This window comes from Crocuta crocuta, unplaced genomic scaffold (assembly GCF_008692635.1).
Source record: "Crocuta crocuta isolate KB4526 unplaced genomic scaffold, BGI_CrCroc_1.0 scaffold260, whole genome shotgun sequence".
NCBI classification, from domain to species: Eukaryota; Metazoa; Chordata; class Mammalia; order Carnivora; family Hyaenidae; genus Crocuta; species Crocuta crocuta.
The window spans coordinates 7319512-7338116 of NW_027527525.1; the positions used below are offsets into that span (position 1 = coordinate 7319512).

General features: G+C 37.2%; 1 protein-coding gene across 2 annotated transcripts in view; it reads left to right on the plus strand.

Moving 5' to 3' along the window:
• The window catches only part of MRPL13 (mitochondrial ribosomal protein L13), a 47410-nt gene extending 29048 nt beyond the window's left edge, over nucleotides 1-18362 (plus strand). The window contains exons 6-7 of one of the 2 annotated variants that reach the window (XM_077764743.1): nucleotides 2418-2539; nucleotides 18068-18362. In XM_077764743.1, coding sequence (XP_077620869.1) covers nucleotides 2418-2539; nucleotides 18068-18089 — 144 coding nt within the window. In that variant the 3' untranslated portion in view covers nucleotides 18090-18362. Of the gene's footprint in view, nucleotides 1-2417; nucleotides 2544-18067 lie in introns of those variants that run through there. The other variant, XM_077764754.1, reaches the window with a different exon arrangement.
• Nucleotides 18363-18605: the final 243 nt, after the last annotated feature.

Here is an 18605-nt window from a genome sequence, read left to right on the forward strand (position 1 = left end):
TTTGAGTTTATTTTGGTGTATGGTGTGAGAAAATGATCTCGTTTCATTCTCCAGCATGTTGTTGTCCAGTTCTCCCAGCACCATCTGTTAAAGAGGCTGTCTTTTTTCCATTGGATACTCACTCTTTCCTGCTTTGTCAGAGATTAGTTGGCCATACATTTGTGGGTCCAATTCTGAGTTCTCTATTCTATTCCATTGGTCTGTGTGTCTGTTTTTGTGCCAAGAGGGCTCTTAAATCTTAAACACATCAGTTAGCATGTTTGGGTTACCTTCTGTGTGTGCAGGTTAAAGGAGGGACTTTCCCTCTTGCAGGTCTCATGTGTAATGCCTAATCATCAAGTCTCCTTCCTCACCCTGCACTGTTTCAATGCCTCCTTTCAGTAAATTACTCTAATAGCGGGGAAAGCTTGTAAGTTCATTTTAGTCAATATTCTCTCCAATTCAGCAAACGTTTACTAACCCACGGCGTTCCACACCCTCTGCTGTGTAAGCACTTGGCAACTTTTGAAATTGTCTTTGCAAATATTATAGGGATTTTTTTAATGGAGTGTGAAATACCCATAAATTTTATAAATATCAAACTGGCAAGAAGACTTTTTCAGGAAGTAAAAAATTAGAGCAATGTTATATTTATATGTCCAGGCATCCTCTGCTTGACAGTTTTGTGTAATTAAGCTTACAGATTTGAATACACTGAGGAAGGGATGTTACATATTTTTAAAATGCTTCTGAATGAAGAAACACATTGTCAATAGTATTTTTTGTATTTTGTATACATTGATAGTGACTTACCGTATACTAACCATAACTTTAAAAAGCCAACTTAAGTTTTTTTAAATACTACAAAAATTATGCCATACTAGGTTTTAGAACAAGTTTATAATGCCATAGAACTCTGATTCTTTGAAGCTGTTTCAAAATTGTATTTGGATACTTAAGACACTGAATAGAAAACAATGACTATTTTGATGCCATGTCCTTGCCCAGATATTTGATTCCCAATGACGATATGCTTTTTGCAAAGAATTATAATTTACTATATTTAAAAACATTAAAAAATGTTTAGGAACATGCTGTTATGAAAAGAGGGGAATATATTTACTACCTGAGGAAATATATGAGGAAATACTCATAGGACACTTTCATATGATATCCAACCATTATTTATGTAGAGTCTCCAAAATTAACCTATCCATCCAGACTCACAAGACCATTCCCTTTCCCTATTTCTGTATCATGAGCACAATGTAAATGTAAGTTCTTTTGGTTACTCATGGTCTTTATTTTATCATTTCCTTTACTTTGCTCAATTTCTGTTTTCCTTTTAAAATATCTCTCAGATATATGTGTTACTCTTTAGTTTTCCATTACTCAAATTCAGACTTTTTTGCATTTTACTTTTTCTTTCATTTTCCTGAACATTTGAATATATAACAAGGGAAAAGTCATTATGGGCAGAAGGAATGCCGTTGATAAAATGCACCAGGATTTCCGTGTAGAACTAGGCCTAAGAGGCAGGGAAGCTGGTGACTTCGAAGCCAGGGATGGGTGTGTGGAAAGCGCTAAAATGTCAGAGGTGGCCCAGGAGTGAGGACATGGGTTTGAGGAGTGACCTTTTAAAATTGTAAGCCTTTAGAGGCCATCATCTTTTTATTTTCTTTTTAAATTATTTTTTAATGTTTTACTTATTTTTGAGAGAGAGTGAGTGTGAGCGTGGAAGGGTCAGAGAGAGGGAGACCCAGTATCTGAAGCAGGTTCCAGGCTCTGAGCTGTCAGCACAGAGCCCGACGTGGGGCTTGGACTCACAAACGACAAGATCACAACCTGAGCCGAAAGTCAGACACAACTGACTGAGCCACCCAGACGCCCCTCTTTTTATTTTCTTTTATATTCTGAGCACCTAGCACCATTTCTGGTTCATAGAAGGAGTTCGGTAAATGTTTTTTGGCTAAATGACTCAGAGATCCAGCAGACTTTCATTTTCCAAAAGTTTTTTCTGTTAACAACATGGAGTGTGAACTGGAAGGTTATGGCACTGGAAGCCGCAGACCCAGTGCCTTCACTCATCAAATGGAAAATCATGAGAACCAGCCAAGGCAGTGCCTTTTTTCAGTTGAAAGGAGAGAAATAAATGAGATGGTTTAGAAAAAATAGGTAGGACTTAGTTGATAGTCCTTAAAACTACAGATGTCTAATTTGTCATGAGAAATAGCTTTGTCAAGATTAAAATATAAGGTGGATTATTATGATAACTTTTATCATTAATGTACTTCTCGGGGATTTTCATGGGGTATTAAAGATGATACTGTTTTCTTCATTCTAAATTTTGTTTGTTTTTTAATACTTGCTGAGTAGTCCTAATATGTTAGTAAGGGATATATTTTACAAAATGTAAACCTAAATCAAATTTACCCTAGGACATTCCAGAAGATATTCGTGAGAATTTAGTGGAGGAGCTTCCTCAGCCACGGAAAGTGCCCCGACGCCTGGATGAGTACACGCGGGAAGAAATCGAGGCCTTCCCAAGATTGTGGTCTCCGTAAGTCTTCTCTCTTTTCCTGTCTTTGATTCTGTTTCTCTGTTTTTTTTAAGCTGAGTTTAGTATTCCCTGCTTCCTCAACCAAATGACAAGATCCTTCCCGTGGTGGGAAGAGTGAACCTTTTTTTTTTTTTTTTTTTTTTTTACTCCCTTGGATACTCTGCATCTTCTACCTGCAAACAAACTCTACATGTAGATGTTAGAACTGGACATCTCAAGTCTTAAAACCTTGCTCAGTACATGCAAGGGTGTTCATAGGTGCCTATAATTGCTAGATGTTTTGTTGGGATGACATTATTTGGATCGATTGTAGTTTCTTGGAATGATAAATGAATTGTCATTACCTAAAACAAAGTGATTCTTCATTTTCCAGATTGCTTCACTAACCTGAGAATATCATCTGATGCAAAGTCATTAATTCTGGATAATTAATAACCTTGATCCAATTAGAAAAACAAAATAACAAAACCGTTTTTGGTATCATGTCTACAATTTCCTCTAAGTTCCAGAAAGCTGCTGAGTTTTGACATATTCTTTCCCATCTAATTGTTTCCAGGTTTCCTTATCTGGCTTTCCAGGCTGTCCGTGACCTGGCTCCTCTCTGACTCTGAAGCTTAAATTCTTCCCACTTCACTGGTCTAATAATAGCAGCTTGTCTACGACTGTCACCCTTTTTGTGCAATTTAATTCTTCCTTGCTTTTATTCTATTACTTTGCCTGAAACAACATGCCTGTCGCCTCAATATCTGCAATAACTCTGACTCATTCTTTAGACCTTAGTTCAAATACCACCACCAATAGGAAGCCTTGCCTAAACATCAAGACCAGACTTCATGCCCAGCCATCTTCTGCCATAGTACCTGGTGTGTAATTCTGTCATCACATTTAGTTCTTAAAAAGCAAGGGCTACATCTTGTTCATCATGGCCTCCCCAGTGCATAGAACAGGACTTGATATACTAAAGTCTCAGAAACATTTACAGAATTTATACAGTCTAAAAGAGAACCACACATCCTTATTGCTTGATCTATACAAGACAGCTCATCTTCCCACAGATATTACCCTCCGTGCTCTGAAAATCCATATCCCTTTATTGGCTCTTTACTCAGATAGGTTTGTGAAATATAGGTGAAATCCCATATTTGTGAAAATATAAGCCTTCACAGGATTGTCAGTATGCCCAGCAATCTAATCTTGGACTCTGTTGTCATTACATGTATATAATCTTCAGAGTCTTTCCAAACAGAAGTCTTTAGAGTGTTCTGCTTGAATCTTTTTAACTTTACTGACTTGTATCAAGGCGTTCCTTTCAAAATCTGCAGATGATGAACAAAATAATGTAATTTTTAGTGACTATTTATTATAGTCACTGTTTATTGGACACTTATCAACTGCCCAACACTGTGCTAGGTATTTTACATGCATTGTATTTAATTCTCTCCACAGGCCTATAACGTAGATATATTATTCCTATTTTTAAGTGTAAGGCAAGGGTCATTGAGTTTATAGTATAGCCTGCATTTGAACCCAACTGTGTCTGATTCCAAAGCCTATGTTCTTTCCATAGAAGCAAACTGCTTCATTAATTTATTTTTTCTACAAATATATTTTAGCTACCTCTTCTGTATAAGATACTGTCATAGGCACTAAGACACACAGAGAAACACCATTAAAACAATTAATTCGGCTGCACAAACTTTTACTGAGTTTATACTATGTGCTAGACCTTTTGATAAATGTCTAGGATATACAGATCATGCAGCACTTAAACGTAACCTCCTCCAGAAGTCCTTCCTATACTCCTTAAACTGGATTAGGCCCCCTTAATAGGGTCTCATTGTACACTTCCTTTTCATTTACTGCATTTATTCTAATGGAATAAAATAGCAGGGTGATTTTTTTGTTTACTGTCTTTCTCTAACTAGACTTCATGAGGGAACTGCCTGTTGTCTTACTTAGCTGAGCATAGCGGCATCTGGCACTCAGCAAATACTTATTCAATGAATAAATGAGGAAATCAAATATCCTTGTATCAGCTTTTATAAATGAAGTTAGGAAAGAATCTCTAGAAGAAATAAAGCAAAGGTAGTAAAATGCTCCAATTTAATACTAATTCTTCAAGCTGCAGTCAATGAAATTGACCAGCTATAAAAACACTTTGGTTTATTTCTTTTGTTTCTCTTCATTATATCATCTGAACTAGTCTGTTTTCAGTTAATATCAAATGAGAATTAATAAACTGTTCGTAAAAAATGGAAAAAATTGATTTTATGGTGTCAGATACCATCACCAGCTAGTTATCAGGATACATTCTTGTGATAAGTATTTCTCTCTAAAATAAAGAAGTGCATTTCTCATCACTCCTTAGATTCTGGTTTTCACTGCTTGACGATGACAATGTCATAGACCAGAAACTATACATTATGTGATGTGATGTGATTCTAACAACTAAGTGTAGGGTGATTGTCTCTCTTCTTTTGACCTTTTTAGATACCTATTTAATAGTTTCCTTCTTGTCAAAACTCAAGAGTCTATTTTAAATTATTTTTATTTAAATTCATTTTTTTTTTACCCAGGTTGTGTCGTGCTTTATTTAGATAAATCAGTAGTTTGTGAAAATCTATGTTGTACAATTTGTTTTACACGCTTTGATATTTAGTTTCCTCCTTTGACATCTGAGAGACGAGACTTCTGTACTTGGAAAATTTTATGCTTTCAGAATTAATTTAACTTGTTCTTAGAGACTTACATGGTCATTTATTCAAGACATTCAATGGGCCTTTTCCTACTTAAACTACATAGAACTTAGATTTTTTATCTTCAAAACTGAACCCTCATATATGGAATATTTTTCTAGGAAGATGTAAACATTTTTTTAATTCTTTTTTTTTAAATGCTTATTTATTTATGTAAGAGAGAGAGCAAGAGCATGAGCAGAGGAGGGGTAGAGAGAGAGGGAGAGAGAGAGAATCCCAAGCAGGCTCCACCATGTCAGCACAGAGCCCATCGCGGGCCTAGTCCCACAAACCATGAGATCATGACTTGAGCTGAAATCAAGTTGGATGCTTAACTGACTGAGCCACCCAGGTGCCCCTAAAATTCTTTTAAAGAGATGTGCAGTTCGCCACAAATTTAAATCTATTTCTAATTTATGGAAAACAGTAGCTTAAATTTACACCCTGCAATTTTTTCTTTACTAAGATTTCACATAGGCTTTGCATAATACACACAACATTTACTTCAAATAAAATACTCTTGAAAGTAAACTCAGGCATTCAGTTAAAAACTTTCACTTCTTGGGATTTAAAAAGTATTAAATGTTCAATGTAGAAACTGTGAATAAGATACAAACTTAAGGAAGTAAATAATCTCACCGTAGTTAACATTTCGGTGTGTTACCTTCCACTGTTTCTTTGTGCTTGTGTTGTGTGTTTGTCTTTAGATTTTTTAATCCCCACTTTTTTCATAAATAAAATAATGTAGGCACAGAAAGAAAAATAATTTGCCTGAGATCACCCAAGTATAAGTGGTGGGTTAGGGATTTAAACCTAAGGTGACTGGCTTCTGGGTCATGGTCCTAACCTGTCTGCTGGAGTGCCTCTTCTTGCCTCTTGTAGCAGCTTGTGTAAGTGTGAGTAAGTTGCATGAAGTTCTCCAGTATTATGCTCTGGAAAGTTATATCCTTAAAAAGTATTTTGTTGGGTTATCATGCTGTATGAAGTCCTTTAAGTTTAAGAATGTCTTATCAGAGAGCTCCTGGGTGGCTCAGTCAATTAAGCATCCGACTTTGGCTCAGGTCATGCTCTCATGGTTCATGAGTTCAAGCCTCTCATTGGGCTCTATACTGACAGCTCAGAGCCTGGAGCCCACTTCAGATTCTGTGTCTCCCTCTCTCTCCGCCCCTTCTCTGCTCATGCTCTGTCTCTATCTCAAAAATAAGTAAACATTAAAAAAGCATTTTTTACAAAGAAAAATATCGTATCAGATTTTCTTACAGAAACACCACCATAAATTAATTTATATTCCTAACCAAGAGGGGTATGGTACTTTTTTTTTTTAATGTTTTATTTATTTCTAGGAGAGAGAGAGAGACAGCGTGAGCAGGGGAGGGTCAGAGAAAGAGGGAGTCACAGACTGAAACAGGCTCCAGGCTCTGAGCTGGCAGTCAGTACAGAGCCCGATGCGGGGCTCGAACCCATGCACCGCGAGATCATGACCTAAGCGAAAGTCGGATGCTTAACCGACTAAGCCACCCAGGCGCCCCTATGGTATTTCTTTTTTATTAAAAATAACAAGGATGCTACTTAATTAAATATATGAACAAACATAGATTATGCACTTGGAGTTGTGTATCATGAATAGTCTAAATGAGTTAAACCAGATAGTATAGTAATATAGTAACCGTTCACAACAAACTGTATTTAGTATTATTATAATTGAAGAGTAATGATCAGGGGCGCTACTGATCAGTTAAGCACCGACTTTGGCTCAGGTCATGATCTCACAGTTTGTGAGTTCAAGTCCAACATCGGGGTCTGTGGTGACAGCTCAGATCCTAGAGCTTGCTTTGGATCCAGTGTCTCCCTCTCTCTCTGCCCCTCCTATGCTCACACTCTCTCTCTCTCTCTCTGTCTCAAAAATAAAATAAACATTAAAAAAATTTTTAATTAAAAAAATGTACTGATCAAACTGCTCATTTTACTAAGTGATTCTTGATTCCTGGTTCATTTAAAACAAATTAGAAGGTGGGGCGCCTGGGTGGCTTAGTCGGTTAAGCGTCCGACTTTCGCTTAGGTCGTGATCTCACGGTTCATGGGTTCGAGCCCCGCGTCGGGCTCTGTGCTGACTGCCAGCTCAGAGCCTGGAGCCTGTTTCAGTCTGTGACTCCCTCTCTCTCTGACCCTCCCCTGCTCACGCTGTCTCTCTCTCTCTCCCTCCTAGAAATAAATAAAACATTAAAAAAAAAAAAACAAATTAGAAGGAAACTGAGTGCCTTTATTATATTAAAGAAATTAGGAAGGGATTTTCTATAATTAGTCTTAAGGAGACTTGTAGAGAAATTTAGAGTAGCTTGATGCATTTTTGGGTTGCTGCTCTGGGGAGGTATTTTCCCTGCCCTTTCTTTTAATTCCAGATTACCCTATAGCAGGATTATGCATTAAGGCACCAGGCTTTCCTTTATACTTAATAAAAGTATAATCTTTCCTCACAAGTAGCCATATAACTTGTGTTAATTTCTGTTCACCAAATAATAATGTGGGTAAAGGGGCACCTGGGTGGCTCAGTTGGTTGAGTGTTCAACTCTTGATTTCGGCTCAGGTCATGATCTCATGGTTTGTGGGATTGAGCCCCCCATCAGTCTCCATACTCAGCTCGGAGCCTGCTTGGGATTCTCTCTGCCTCTGCCTCTCTCCCCTACTTGTTCATTTTCTCTCTCTCTCTCTCTCTCTCTCTCTCAGATACTTTTATCTTACAGTTTAAGAATATATCATAAGTGTACTAATTATTTAACAAATCATTCAACATTTTATTCTTCTGCAGAAGAGCTGACATCAAGTTCAGTTAGTTTTTATTACCATGGAACGCATATAACCAGGAAAAACACAGGCATTTTTTTATTAACCAAAATGCTTCTTTTCTGAGAAACAGATGATCTTTTAGTTCAGGGCTGTCTAATAGAACTTTTCACAATGATGGAAAAACTCTATGTCTGAACTATCTAATAATATGGTGGCTCCTGAGTATTTATACTGTAGCTAGTGTGACTGAGGAACTGAACTTTTAATTTAATTAATTTAATTAGGTTAAATTTCAGTAGCTGCACGTAGTTAGTGACTACTTTATTGAACGTTGCCATTATAGTTGCTATTTCATAAAGTTCTAGTATTAAATATAATATGTTAGAATTAAAATTAAAATAACATACTATATAGTGTAATCCCTTGAAAATGGGATTTCTCATTACTGTTGGGTTTGCTTTCATGAGAAATTTTTTTCTTCTCCTTTTGGATAAGGAGCCTGCTTAAAATATGCTCTTGTTCCACCCAAAATAGCTAAGCCAACAATATAATCTTCCTTTGGAATGTCGTAATTGGAACTTATTCAAGATAGATCTGATGAATCTGCAGAGACTTGACTGAAGCAGATGTACTTAGATTGCACCTAAATAAATAGACACAAAAATAGCTTGCTTTGGTTGTTGTTTCCCTAGCAATTAAACTTAAAATATGCTTAGAGTATAGAAATGTACATTTTAAACTTGGAACTATTATTAGCTTTTTGGTAAATGTTAAGTTTATTAGCCTTTCTATTAGAGACAAAAGCTTTTGAACAACACATAGTAACAGCAGTCAGAACTAAGCTTTGAACCCAGTAGGTGATTGACAAAATTGTTTTAATCTTAATTAAAAGCTCTATTGTTGAGATTTCATTTAAATTATTTTAAATCATGAAAGTTCTGTTCTATCAGGCCTAATTTCAGTTTATGTCAGGTTGTCTTATGCTAGTGTGTGTTCATTTTTAAAATAATGTTAGAGGCACCTGGGTGGCTCAGTGGTTAAACACCTGACTTCAGCTGAGGTCATAATCTCATGGTCCGTGAGTTCAAGCCCCACATTAGGTTCTGTGCTGACAGCTCGGAGCCTGTAGCCTGCTTCGGATTCTGTGTCTCCCTCTCTCTCTGCCCCTCCTCACTCACACTCTGTCTCTGTCTCTCTCAAAAATAAATAAACATTAAAAAATTTTAAAAAACAAAATAAAATAATGTTTGACAAGAAGGAAATAAATTGATCTTTATGAGAAAATGGAATATTTTTTAATAACTAGAAGTCATTTTCTTGTATGGTAAGTATTGCCTGTAAAGCTCACTTCTTAAATCAGTGGACATACTTGATATATTAGTATTTTTATATCTCAAGGATACATAAATTGTGTTAGAATATGTTACGAAATTATCTTTTATTTCCTGATGGCACAGAATAGATGTATGATTGCCATGTGCAAGTGATGATTGTAGGGCATGCACTTGAATTCATTCGTCAAAGAAAAGGCAGTAGCACTGTTCTTTCTTCACAGTTCTGTGGCCTGGGATTATAGCTTTCAAATGGTCAACTTATTTTAATACCATCAATAGTTATTTCCATAATCATTATAGTTTTGCCAACACATTACAAAACCACAGTAATCATGGAAATTGCAATGCTATCACTGTAATGGAAACTTTTCATTATGTATGGTAAAAATAAAACTTGGATCATTTTAAACTTTATTTTCATTTTTACAAAATTCTGTAGGAGAGCTTTTCTTAGGAAAAACAAGGTATGTGGAAAATTTCAACTTGAATTGCTTTGCCTCACCCACTGGGTGAGTGATGAAACAATACCAAAAAAAGAAATAGATGTTTAATTCTTCACTCATTAAATCAGTAATGCTTTATTTTAAGCAAAACCCTCACCGTTGTATAGAAATGAAGTGTGAGAAGTTCAGCTTCAATATATCTTGAAAGGAGATGTTTATCATGAAAACCTATGTCCCTGGTGGTTCATGTCCTTTAGAGTGTGCTGTTAGAAGTGTCCCTGCAAAGGAGAGAGTGGCCAGGAGAAAAGTGGGGAAGGAGGAGGACACTTGTGGTGCGCCCTGAATGGTCTTTGCTGAAAACAGGGTTCAGTTTAGACTTTTATAGGTGGAGCCTCCTGCTCTGTACAAGGAAAACAGGTGCGGCCACATTAGCTCTTGAAAGGGGTCGCACCAGGGCGCCTGGGTGGCTCAGTTGATTAAGCGTCCGACTTCGGCTCAGGTCATGATCTCACGGTTCGTGGGTTCGAGCCCCACGTCAGGCTCTGTGCTGACTGCCAGCTCAGAGCCTGGAGCCTGTTTCAAATTATGTGTCTCCCTCTCTCTCTGACCTTCCCCTGCTCACGCGCTCTCTCTCTCAGAAATAAATAAAAACTTAAAAAAGAAAAAGAAAAGAAAGAAAGGGGCCACGGTGAGCATCCTATCTCATCTGTAGCTCTAGAAAAGAGCAGTGATTCAATTTAGTGAGGCCCTCTGGTAGGAAACCCATGAATCCTAACAACCTGCAGATTTTCAGATTTAGTTCAATTAATACCCAGAAAAAATTTTTTTGCCTATGCCTTTTTTATAAAATGTACTTCACATCAGAGGCTTAATATATTTAAAGACATTAAAGGATTTTTACCTTTTCAAAACCCGTAAGGAACTGGGATCTAGACATCTTCAAGATTTTCCACGACTTTATGCTCGCCTAGTCATATGGCATTTTTCTACAAGATTTAACTTAATTTGTTGCTCTTCACAGGCAGAAGTTATTAGCTGGACTTCAGGAGAGGGTTACCTTCCAATTTTCCCATTATTTCAACCAGCTCAGCATTGGCATAAACTGTAGACCTCAGTATTTCCAGAGCTGAATTTGCTCAAATTAGACATTCTCAACTTTGCTGTTCTTTTGGATATGAACAGATTAGGACTGGTTGTTAAAATTAAAAACAATCTCTACTTGAATAAGCAAACAAAATCATCCCTAGTCAATAGAGCTTATGACTTAAAAGTGATAATTAAATGTAACAGCAATTCCTGTTTATTTTGATTGGAAAAAAACAAGTTGATTTAAAACAATTTTTAAACAGTCTATGAGTTCAGTGTTTTTTTTGTGTTTTTTTAAGCACTATTGAAATTTTTCTGATCAGGATTTGGTACGTGGTACAGTGCTTAGAAAAGTGAGTATAGAGGCACCATTATTCTGCCTCACTGTCTCCTGTACAGCTAACATCTTTAGTTCAAAGGGTTATAGTTCAAGGAATATGTGATATCCTTTCCGGTAATATCTTATCTAAATAATTTCATCAGTACAATGACAATGACATAAAACTCAATCAAACTGACCTTTATTCTGAAGATTACTTCATTGTCCAAATTTTATTCTTCTCTTTTAAATATTTTGTTGGAGTAAGCATTATACTGACACATACTATTTATGAGTGAAAACACATAAGACCTAAGAGGGAATACAATGGTTTTGAGATTTATTACACTTAAGTTAAACCTGATTTCATGGATTTACAACTGAAATTCAAATGCTTTTTTTTTCTTCTGGAAAATAAATCATCTTAATGGGATAAATAATATTAAATGTCTCTAATTGAACTGTTACATAAACTGTGTTTTCTAGCTTTATATTTCATTTTATCCACAAGCCAAATGGATTTTTCCCATCATTTTACAATAAAAACTAAAATCTCCCTAAAGATTTTTCCTAAAGTCAAAAGATAAATTCTTTTCTAGAAATGTCCCCAGTTTCAAGCTAATTTAAGTGTGTTGGTCTCTGTCATTTTTTTGGTCCTGAATTTGAATCTGAATTTCTAAGACATACTTGTTTCATTTTACTGAGTGGCAGTATTTTGCCTGTTTCACTTACTGAGTGACTGGCAACATTTTGCATAAGGATGTCAGTGATAAAGGATTTGCTACGGAAATTTACTAATTTTGTGAGATGTGGTATATTTTAACTTTAAAGTTTGTAAGCAGTCACAGCCACCACAGAATATTTCCTGTAGCTCCTACAGACCTTTTTGTAAGTTCTGTTTCCTTATTCAAAGAAGTGATTTTTTTAAAAAGCAGTAGTGTTTGAAGACAGTTTGTTGCTAGTGACAATTATTGAGTGTAAAATGAATTGTTGCTGTAGAATATTTAGTAGCTGTGTAATTTAGCACAGTTTAGAAAATAAATTAAAGAAAGTCTTGTGTTGGCTAATTCTTTGAAGATTCATTAATCTCCCAAATCATCCTAAGCATATACATCAAAGCTTAAAACTTTTAGCTTTCACCTCAGAGGTCAAAGTGTACATGTATGTATGTGTGTGTGTGAGTGGCTGTGGGTGTGTGTGAGTGAATATGTACATGTGTGCATCTCTATTAGAAAATGCACTGTCTAGGGGCACCTGGGTGGTTCAGTTGGTTAAGTGTCTAACTTCAGCTCAAGTCATGATCTTGCAGTTCATGAGTTTGAGCCCCGCATCGGCCTCTACTGACAGCACAGAGCCTGTAACCTGCTTTGGGTTCTGTGTCTCCTTCTCTCTCTGCCCCTCCCCCTTACACTTTGCCTCTCTCTCTCTTAAAAATAAATAAACATTCTTTTAAAGAATTAATTTAAAAAAAGAAAGAAAGCAAATGTACTGTTTAAGGACAGAACTTTATCTTGCTTACTGTTGTGGTCCCAGTGCCCATAGCTGGACCTGACCCTCAATAATCTTTTTCGAATGAATAAAAGATCAGGATCTTATCTCCCTTAAAGAGAAATTTACTTTTATTTCATGAAGTATAGTAAATTCATATTTTGGTCTTTGCTTCTTAAAATTTGCTTAATGGCTATATATAGCTAAAATAAAAATTTTTCTTAAAAGTCTGTGCTTTAGTGTAACTCTGATATACTTATTTTTGGATACTTTGTATTACATATATAAAGAAAAGATTGGTAGTTTTGTTAAAATTAACATATTTCTGTCAAGGAGTAAATTTGTGTGGAAAAACAAAAATTAATAGAGGTTAGCTTTCTATAACATCATTTGAAATGTCTCTTCAAAGATTTCCTGAGATTATTGTAAAATATTATTACTTATAAAAACATTAGCCTTATATAATATAATCTTTTATTTTAAAACTTCATGATTTTTTATTTGAACTGAAACAGTGACTAAGAACTAAGGCAAATAAATATAGGATATAAATTCACTCATCCTTGCAAAGGATTAAGCCATTACATTTAAGTTCACAACAGTTAAGCATCCGTACTATCCAAAGCAACATACTAGATGCCACATGTCTTGCTTTTAAAAGTTATCTAATCTAGTAAGGACATTAGGTAGATATACACATAAAGTAGGGTTAGTTTGTAAACAACATAATCCAGGATTTTAATTCTGATCAATATAGTGTTGTCATATATGGATTAGCAAAACTTAAAGAACCAAATATGACATTTAACTCAAATTACTAACACTACATGGACTACAATTTAATCTTTGACGATAGATCCCAAAGGAATTTCAATATCCAGCCTCAATACATGTTATCATAACTTAAAATTATATATTGTTGTATCAGAAAAGCATAAAAAACTCCCTTTAATAAAGTTCTCTCATGGTAAAGAGCTAAGAAAGGTACTGTACAACAAATGGAATCACCCCTAGCTAAGGAAGAAGTGTGTTACCTTCTCTTAGATACAGCATAGTTTCAGAAATTTACTAAAGGTGCTTCAGTTCCTTCTTCAGCATCTTCAAATAGTCATCTCCTCTGTCTTAGGATTAGCTCTTTCTGAGGTGAAGCCTTGCTAAGTCATCATGTGGCCCATGGACTGGCATTGCATCATGTGGGAGCTCATTAGAAATGCAGAATCATGGGGGCGCCTGAGTGGCTTAGTCGGTTAAGCGTCCGACTTTCGCTTAGGTCATGATCTCGCAGTTCGTGGGTTCGAGCCCGGCGTCGGGCTCTGTGCTGACTGCCAGCTCAGAGCCTGGAGCCTGTTTCAGAGTCTGTGACTCCCTCTCTCTCTGACCCTCCCCCGCTCACGCTGTCTCTCTCTCTCTCTCCTAGAAATAAATAAAACAAGAAACAACATGATCAAGAAATGCAGAATCATGAGCCCTTCTACAGATTAACTGAATCTGAGTCTGCATCTTCACAAGAGCCCAAGTGATACATATCCTGCTGAAGGTTGAGAAGGAGCAGATAAATGGGCCTCCCCTCCCCTTTCTTATTATCTTGGATTTCTTTTAGTGGAAGGGAGTAAGCAATACAAGTACACTGTATGTGTGCCTGTTTCATGTGTGTGTGTGTGTGTGTGTGTGTGTAGAAACAAAACTGTATTTAGTGTAAAATCCTCACTTTTCCCTACGAGGGTATCTCCTGAATGCCATGCAATATCATTAAGTGACTCAGTATGAGTTGATGTTTCTGGCTATGCCAACATCTGAAGTATCTGGTCCCTTGGCCATGAAACTGTTCCCCTCCCCTCCCCCGCCCCCGGAAGCAAATTAACCATCCATAAAAGATCCTAATGACTTTCATTAAAAAAGGAAACGAAGAGTTTGTAAGACAAAGTGGCATTTTCAAGGCAGTCTGTACTGTAATTACAGATATGTTATAAGTATCTACTATATGCTGGGCACTGTGCTAATTGCTGGAAGCATAAGGTCTGTTATATTGGGACCCCGCCCTCAAAGGAACCAACAGCCAAATAGGAGTCAAATAGAATGGAATGGTGCAAGCAGGCACTTGGAGTCAGACGGTCTTCCCTAAGTCCCTACTATCTGTTTCCTAGCTGTGTATCTTTAGGCTAGTTGGCCAGCCTCTCTGAGCCTCACTATTGTCAACCATAAGATGGGTTTGATAAAATGTAGTTATGAAAGTAAAATGAGATAATGCATATGAAGTAGTTAGTATAGTTCGTGGCATCTAATAAGCTTTCAGTACATCTAACATAAACAAAATTTATTTACATAAGGGCAATTATAATTTGAAAAACACTGTCATAGAAGTATGCATGCTATTCTTGGACAATCTCAGAGAAAGGACCCCTAAGTTAGGAAGTTTATAGAGGGCTTCCCAGATGATGTGATTTTTGAGGTGGATTTTGAAGGATTAGTCAAGTCTTCCAGACAGAAAAGCTCAAGTACCCAAGTCCAGAGGTATGAAAGTGCTTATCTGGGCAGTAACAATGGTGTAATGGCACCAGAATGTAAAGGGACGGGGTATACAGAGAATAACTCAGGAATGTTAGCTGAGGCCTGTCATGGAGGGGTATATATTGAATCCCGAGGTGTTTGGATTTTGACAAAGCAGTGGAAGACCACTGAAGACGGTTTATGCGGGGCCACCTGCTATGCAGAAGTGGGATAGAAAAGAAGGAATCTGTGGTAGAGACTCTCACGTGTCCTCCCTCTGGCCCTTTCTCCTAAACCCCAAATCCTCGCTGCTCGCTGCCTGTCAGGTCCAGGTCTCATCAGAATCCAATCCAGGGTCCTTGCCTTCTAGTTTGTTCTTCCACCTGTATTCCCTGTCCTGAAAAAGTCAATAGCGTTGTCATTGGCAGCGATCTTCAAGCTGAAAATCAGGAATCCTCCCTGAATCATCCTTTTCTGGTAGCGCCTGCCTCCTCCGGCTCCCTAGCCCCTTCCCGTTCCCTTTCCACCCTCCCCACCGACATGGTACTTTTCTGCCTCTTAAACCCTGAACCTGTCCTTTCTTCTCACTCATTACGGCCACAGCCTTCTTTGTCCTCCTCGCTTCTACCAAAAAATCTTGAAACAAATCTGGGCTTGATCAGCCCCCGGTAGCCTTCAGGTCACTGCCTACATTCCATATGTCACAGATCACACCCTTCACACACATTTCTAACTTTACTTGTAAATCCCACTAAATGGTGTTTTTGTCATCACATTGTTATTTAACAAATTAACCTTTGGTGTGGAAACAACTAGATTGTGACTAAGCACATTTAGTTTTATTAAGTGGCGTTGCAGAGACTTCTTGTTAGGACATTAAACAGCTTCTTTCTAAATTATTACTATTTTTTTTCTATTTTAGAGAGAGAGAAAGAGAACACAAGGTGGGGAGAGGGGCAGAGAGAAAGAAAGATTCTTAAGCAGATTCCACTCTCAGGGCAGAGCCTAATACTGGGCTCTATTCCACCATCCTGGGATCATGACCTGAGCCTAAATCAAGAGTCTGATGCTCAACCACCTGAGCCACCCAGGGGCCCCTAAAGATTTCTTTCTAATGGCATCACTTCCACTCTTTAGTAATTATATGAACCAGCTCAACAGGAGAATAAGTTGTTTCTTTAAATGTGCTGCTGTCTCTTGACTGGGAACGGCTTTGATTGTAGTGAGTCATCTGCCAGAGATGAAAAGGGTGCACTTTGGAGCCACATTCAGCTGTCAGACCACACTGACTTTTCCTAGACTTTGGATGCAGTTTTTACATTTGGAAAGAGGTTTCAAAAACAGTGACAAAATTCCACAGTTTTCTCTTCTTGTTGTTAGAGAACAGCTGATATGGTGAAGCATATTTGGCTAGTTTCCCAGATCAGAGGCTGTGTTCCTCAGAGCTAAATAATAACTCTAAATCGTAATATAGTTTATTTACTCAGCCAGGAGACTGTTGGTCTTCATAGTTGAGCTATCTGGTATCTTGCGAGCATTCTATTTAAGAAAACATGCTGTAAATGTAGAAAGGGACTAGATAAGTTGTTTCGGGGCAAACAGAGTTCATCTACTCATTAAAGGAACTCAAACTCTCGAATATTTTTACAGCTGTTTCAAAAATATCTATTTAGTTTACTGATTATGAATTTCCTTCTGAAAATTCCATATGATCTCAACACCTACAAATACACCAATGTAAAAGATAAAAGGGCACTTCAGAATTTTTTGCATTTTGTAATTTCCTGTTTTTTCATTTTCTCCACTGTTTATGATTTAACATTTCCCTTAAATAATATTTTTTTTGTTTTAATTTACTGCTGGAAGTAGCTTTCAGGTGTGATTGATCCTATAAATGTATAAATGAGGAAAAGACCAGTTTTACCAGTTTTAATTAAACATCAAAGGTGTGGTATTTATACATTTATTTTGTGTATGTATCATAATGAAAAATAAATTTAGGGACACCTGGGTGGCTCAGTCAGCTGAGTGTCCAACTTCAGCTCAGGTCATGATCTCACAGTTTGTGAGTTAGAGCCCCACATCAGGCTCACTGCTGTCAGCTCAGAGCCCACTTCAGATCCTTTGTCCCCCTCTCGCGGCCTCTCCCCCGTTCATGTGCACTCTCTCAAAAATGAATAAACATTAAAAAAAAATAGACAACGTAGAGGCACCTGGGTGGCTCGGTCAGTTAAATGTCTGACTTTGGCTCAGGTCATGATCTCATGGTTTGTGACTTTGAGCCCCACATCAGAAGGGCTCTGTGCTGACAGTAGGCTGGAGCCTACTTCGGATTCTGTGTCTCCCTCTCTCTCTGCCCTCCCCCTGCTCGTGCTCTGTCTCTCTCTCTCTCTCTGTCCCTCTAAAAAGATAATGTCTACTTAAAAATAAATAAATAAATTTAGCATGATAAAATAATATAAATAGGGAAATTACTCATTCAAAAATTGCCTTGATTGGGTCAATCCATATGCTTATATGATTTTAAAGATCATAGCAATCCTCTCTCTGAAAAGGGCTTTAAGAAAGTATATTTAAAATTGGAAAAGATGTTAAATTCAAGTTTTTAAGTTACTAAATACATTCATGCATAGGCACAAGATGGCCTATATTTATATTCTTGAAAGAGCTTTGGGATTGTCGTTTTGTGATGATTTGGCTTTAGTGTTTTTCCCCAAAAATCTAATGCTTGTAGGTGATTTCTCAGTGAACAGTCACTTTCATTTTAAATTGAAAAATAGTCTTCCTTCATCAGGCAGGAGAAAATAATATGATGATTCCTGAAGATATAAATGTTGATTCTTGTCTTTCAGACCTGAAGATTATCGACTATAGGAAAATGAAAATTGCAGATGACGGAAAGATCCATGCAGTGACTGAAACGTCTTCCTGATGAGTTTCTCCTAACCTACGGGCAGAGTGCAGCTCCCACTGCACTTTGACAAGAGACGTGTCATGGGTGCTGAGAGCTTGTGGAGAAAGGTCAGGGGGTGATATTCCTTCAATAGGAAATCGCAATAAAATACACTATTTTATAGAATTATTTCATTATGTAATCCAATTTGAATGTTATAGGTGATGATAAGAATAAAATTGCTTACTCATTTAGCTCTTCAGTTTTTCACTTAATGGGAAAAACAAACCAGATAGCGCTGCCATTAACATTGCCAGCAGGTACCCGTCCGTGCAGATTCCCTCAAGTTCCAGATCAGCTGTCTGGCCACCGGGAAAACAAGCCCCCACTTCACTTTTCCTCTCAGTGGTTATGTTATCTAACCCCCCACCCATCCACGTTCATCCTTCCAGCCCAGAAGGGTCAGGTTTGCCCCGAGGTATTTACAAAGTGCAGTC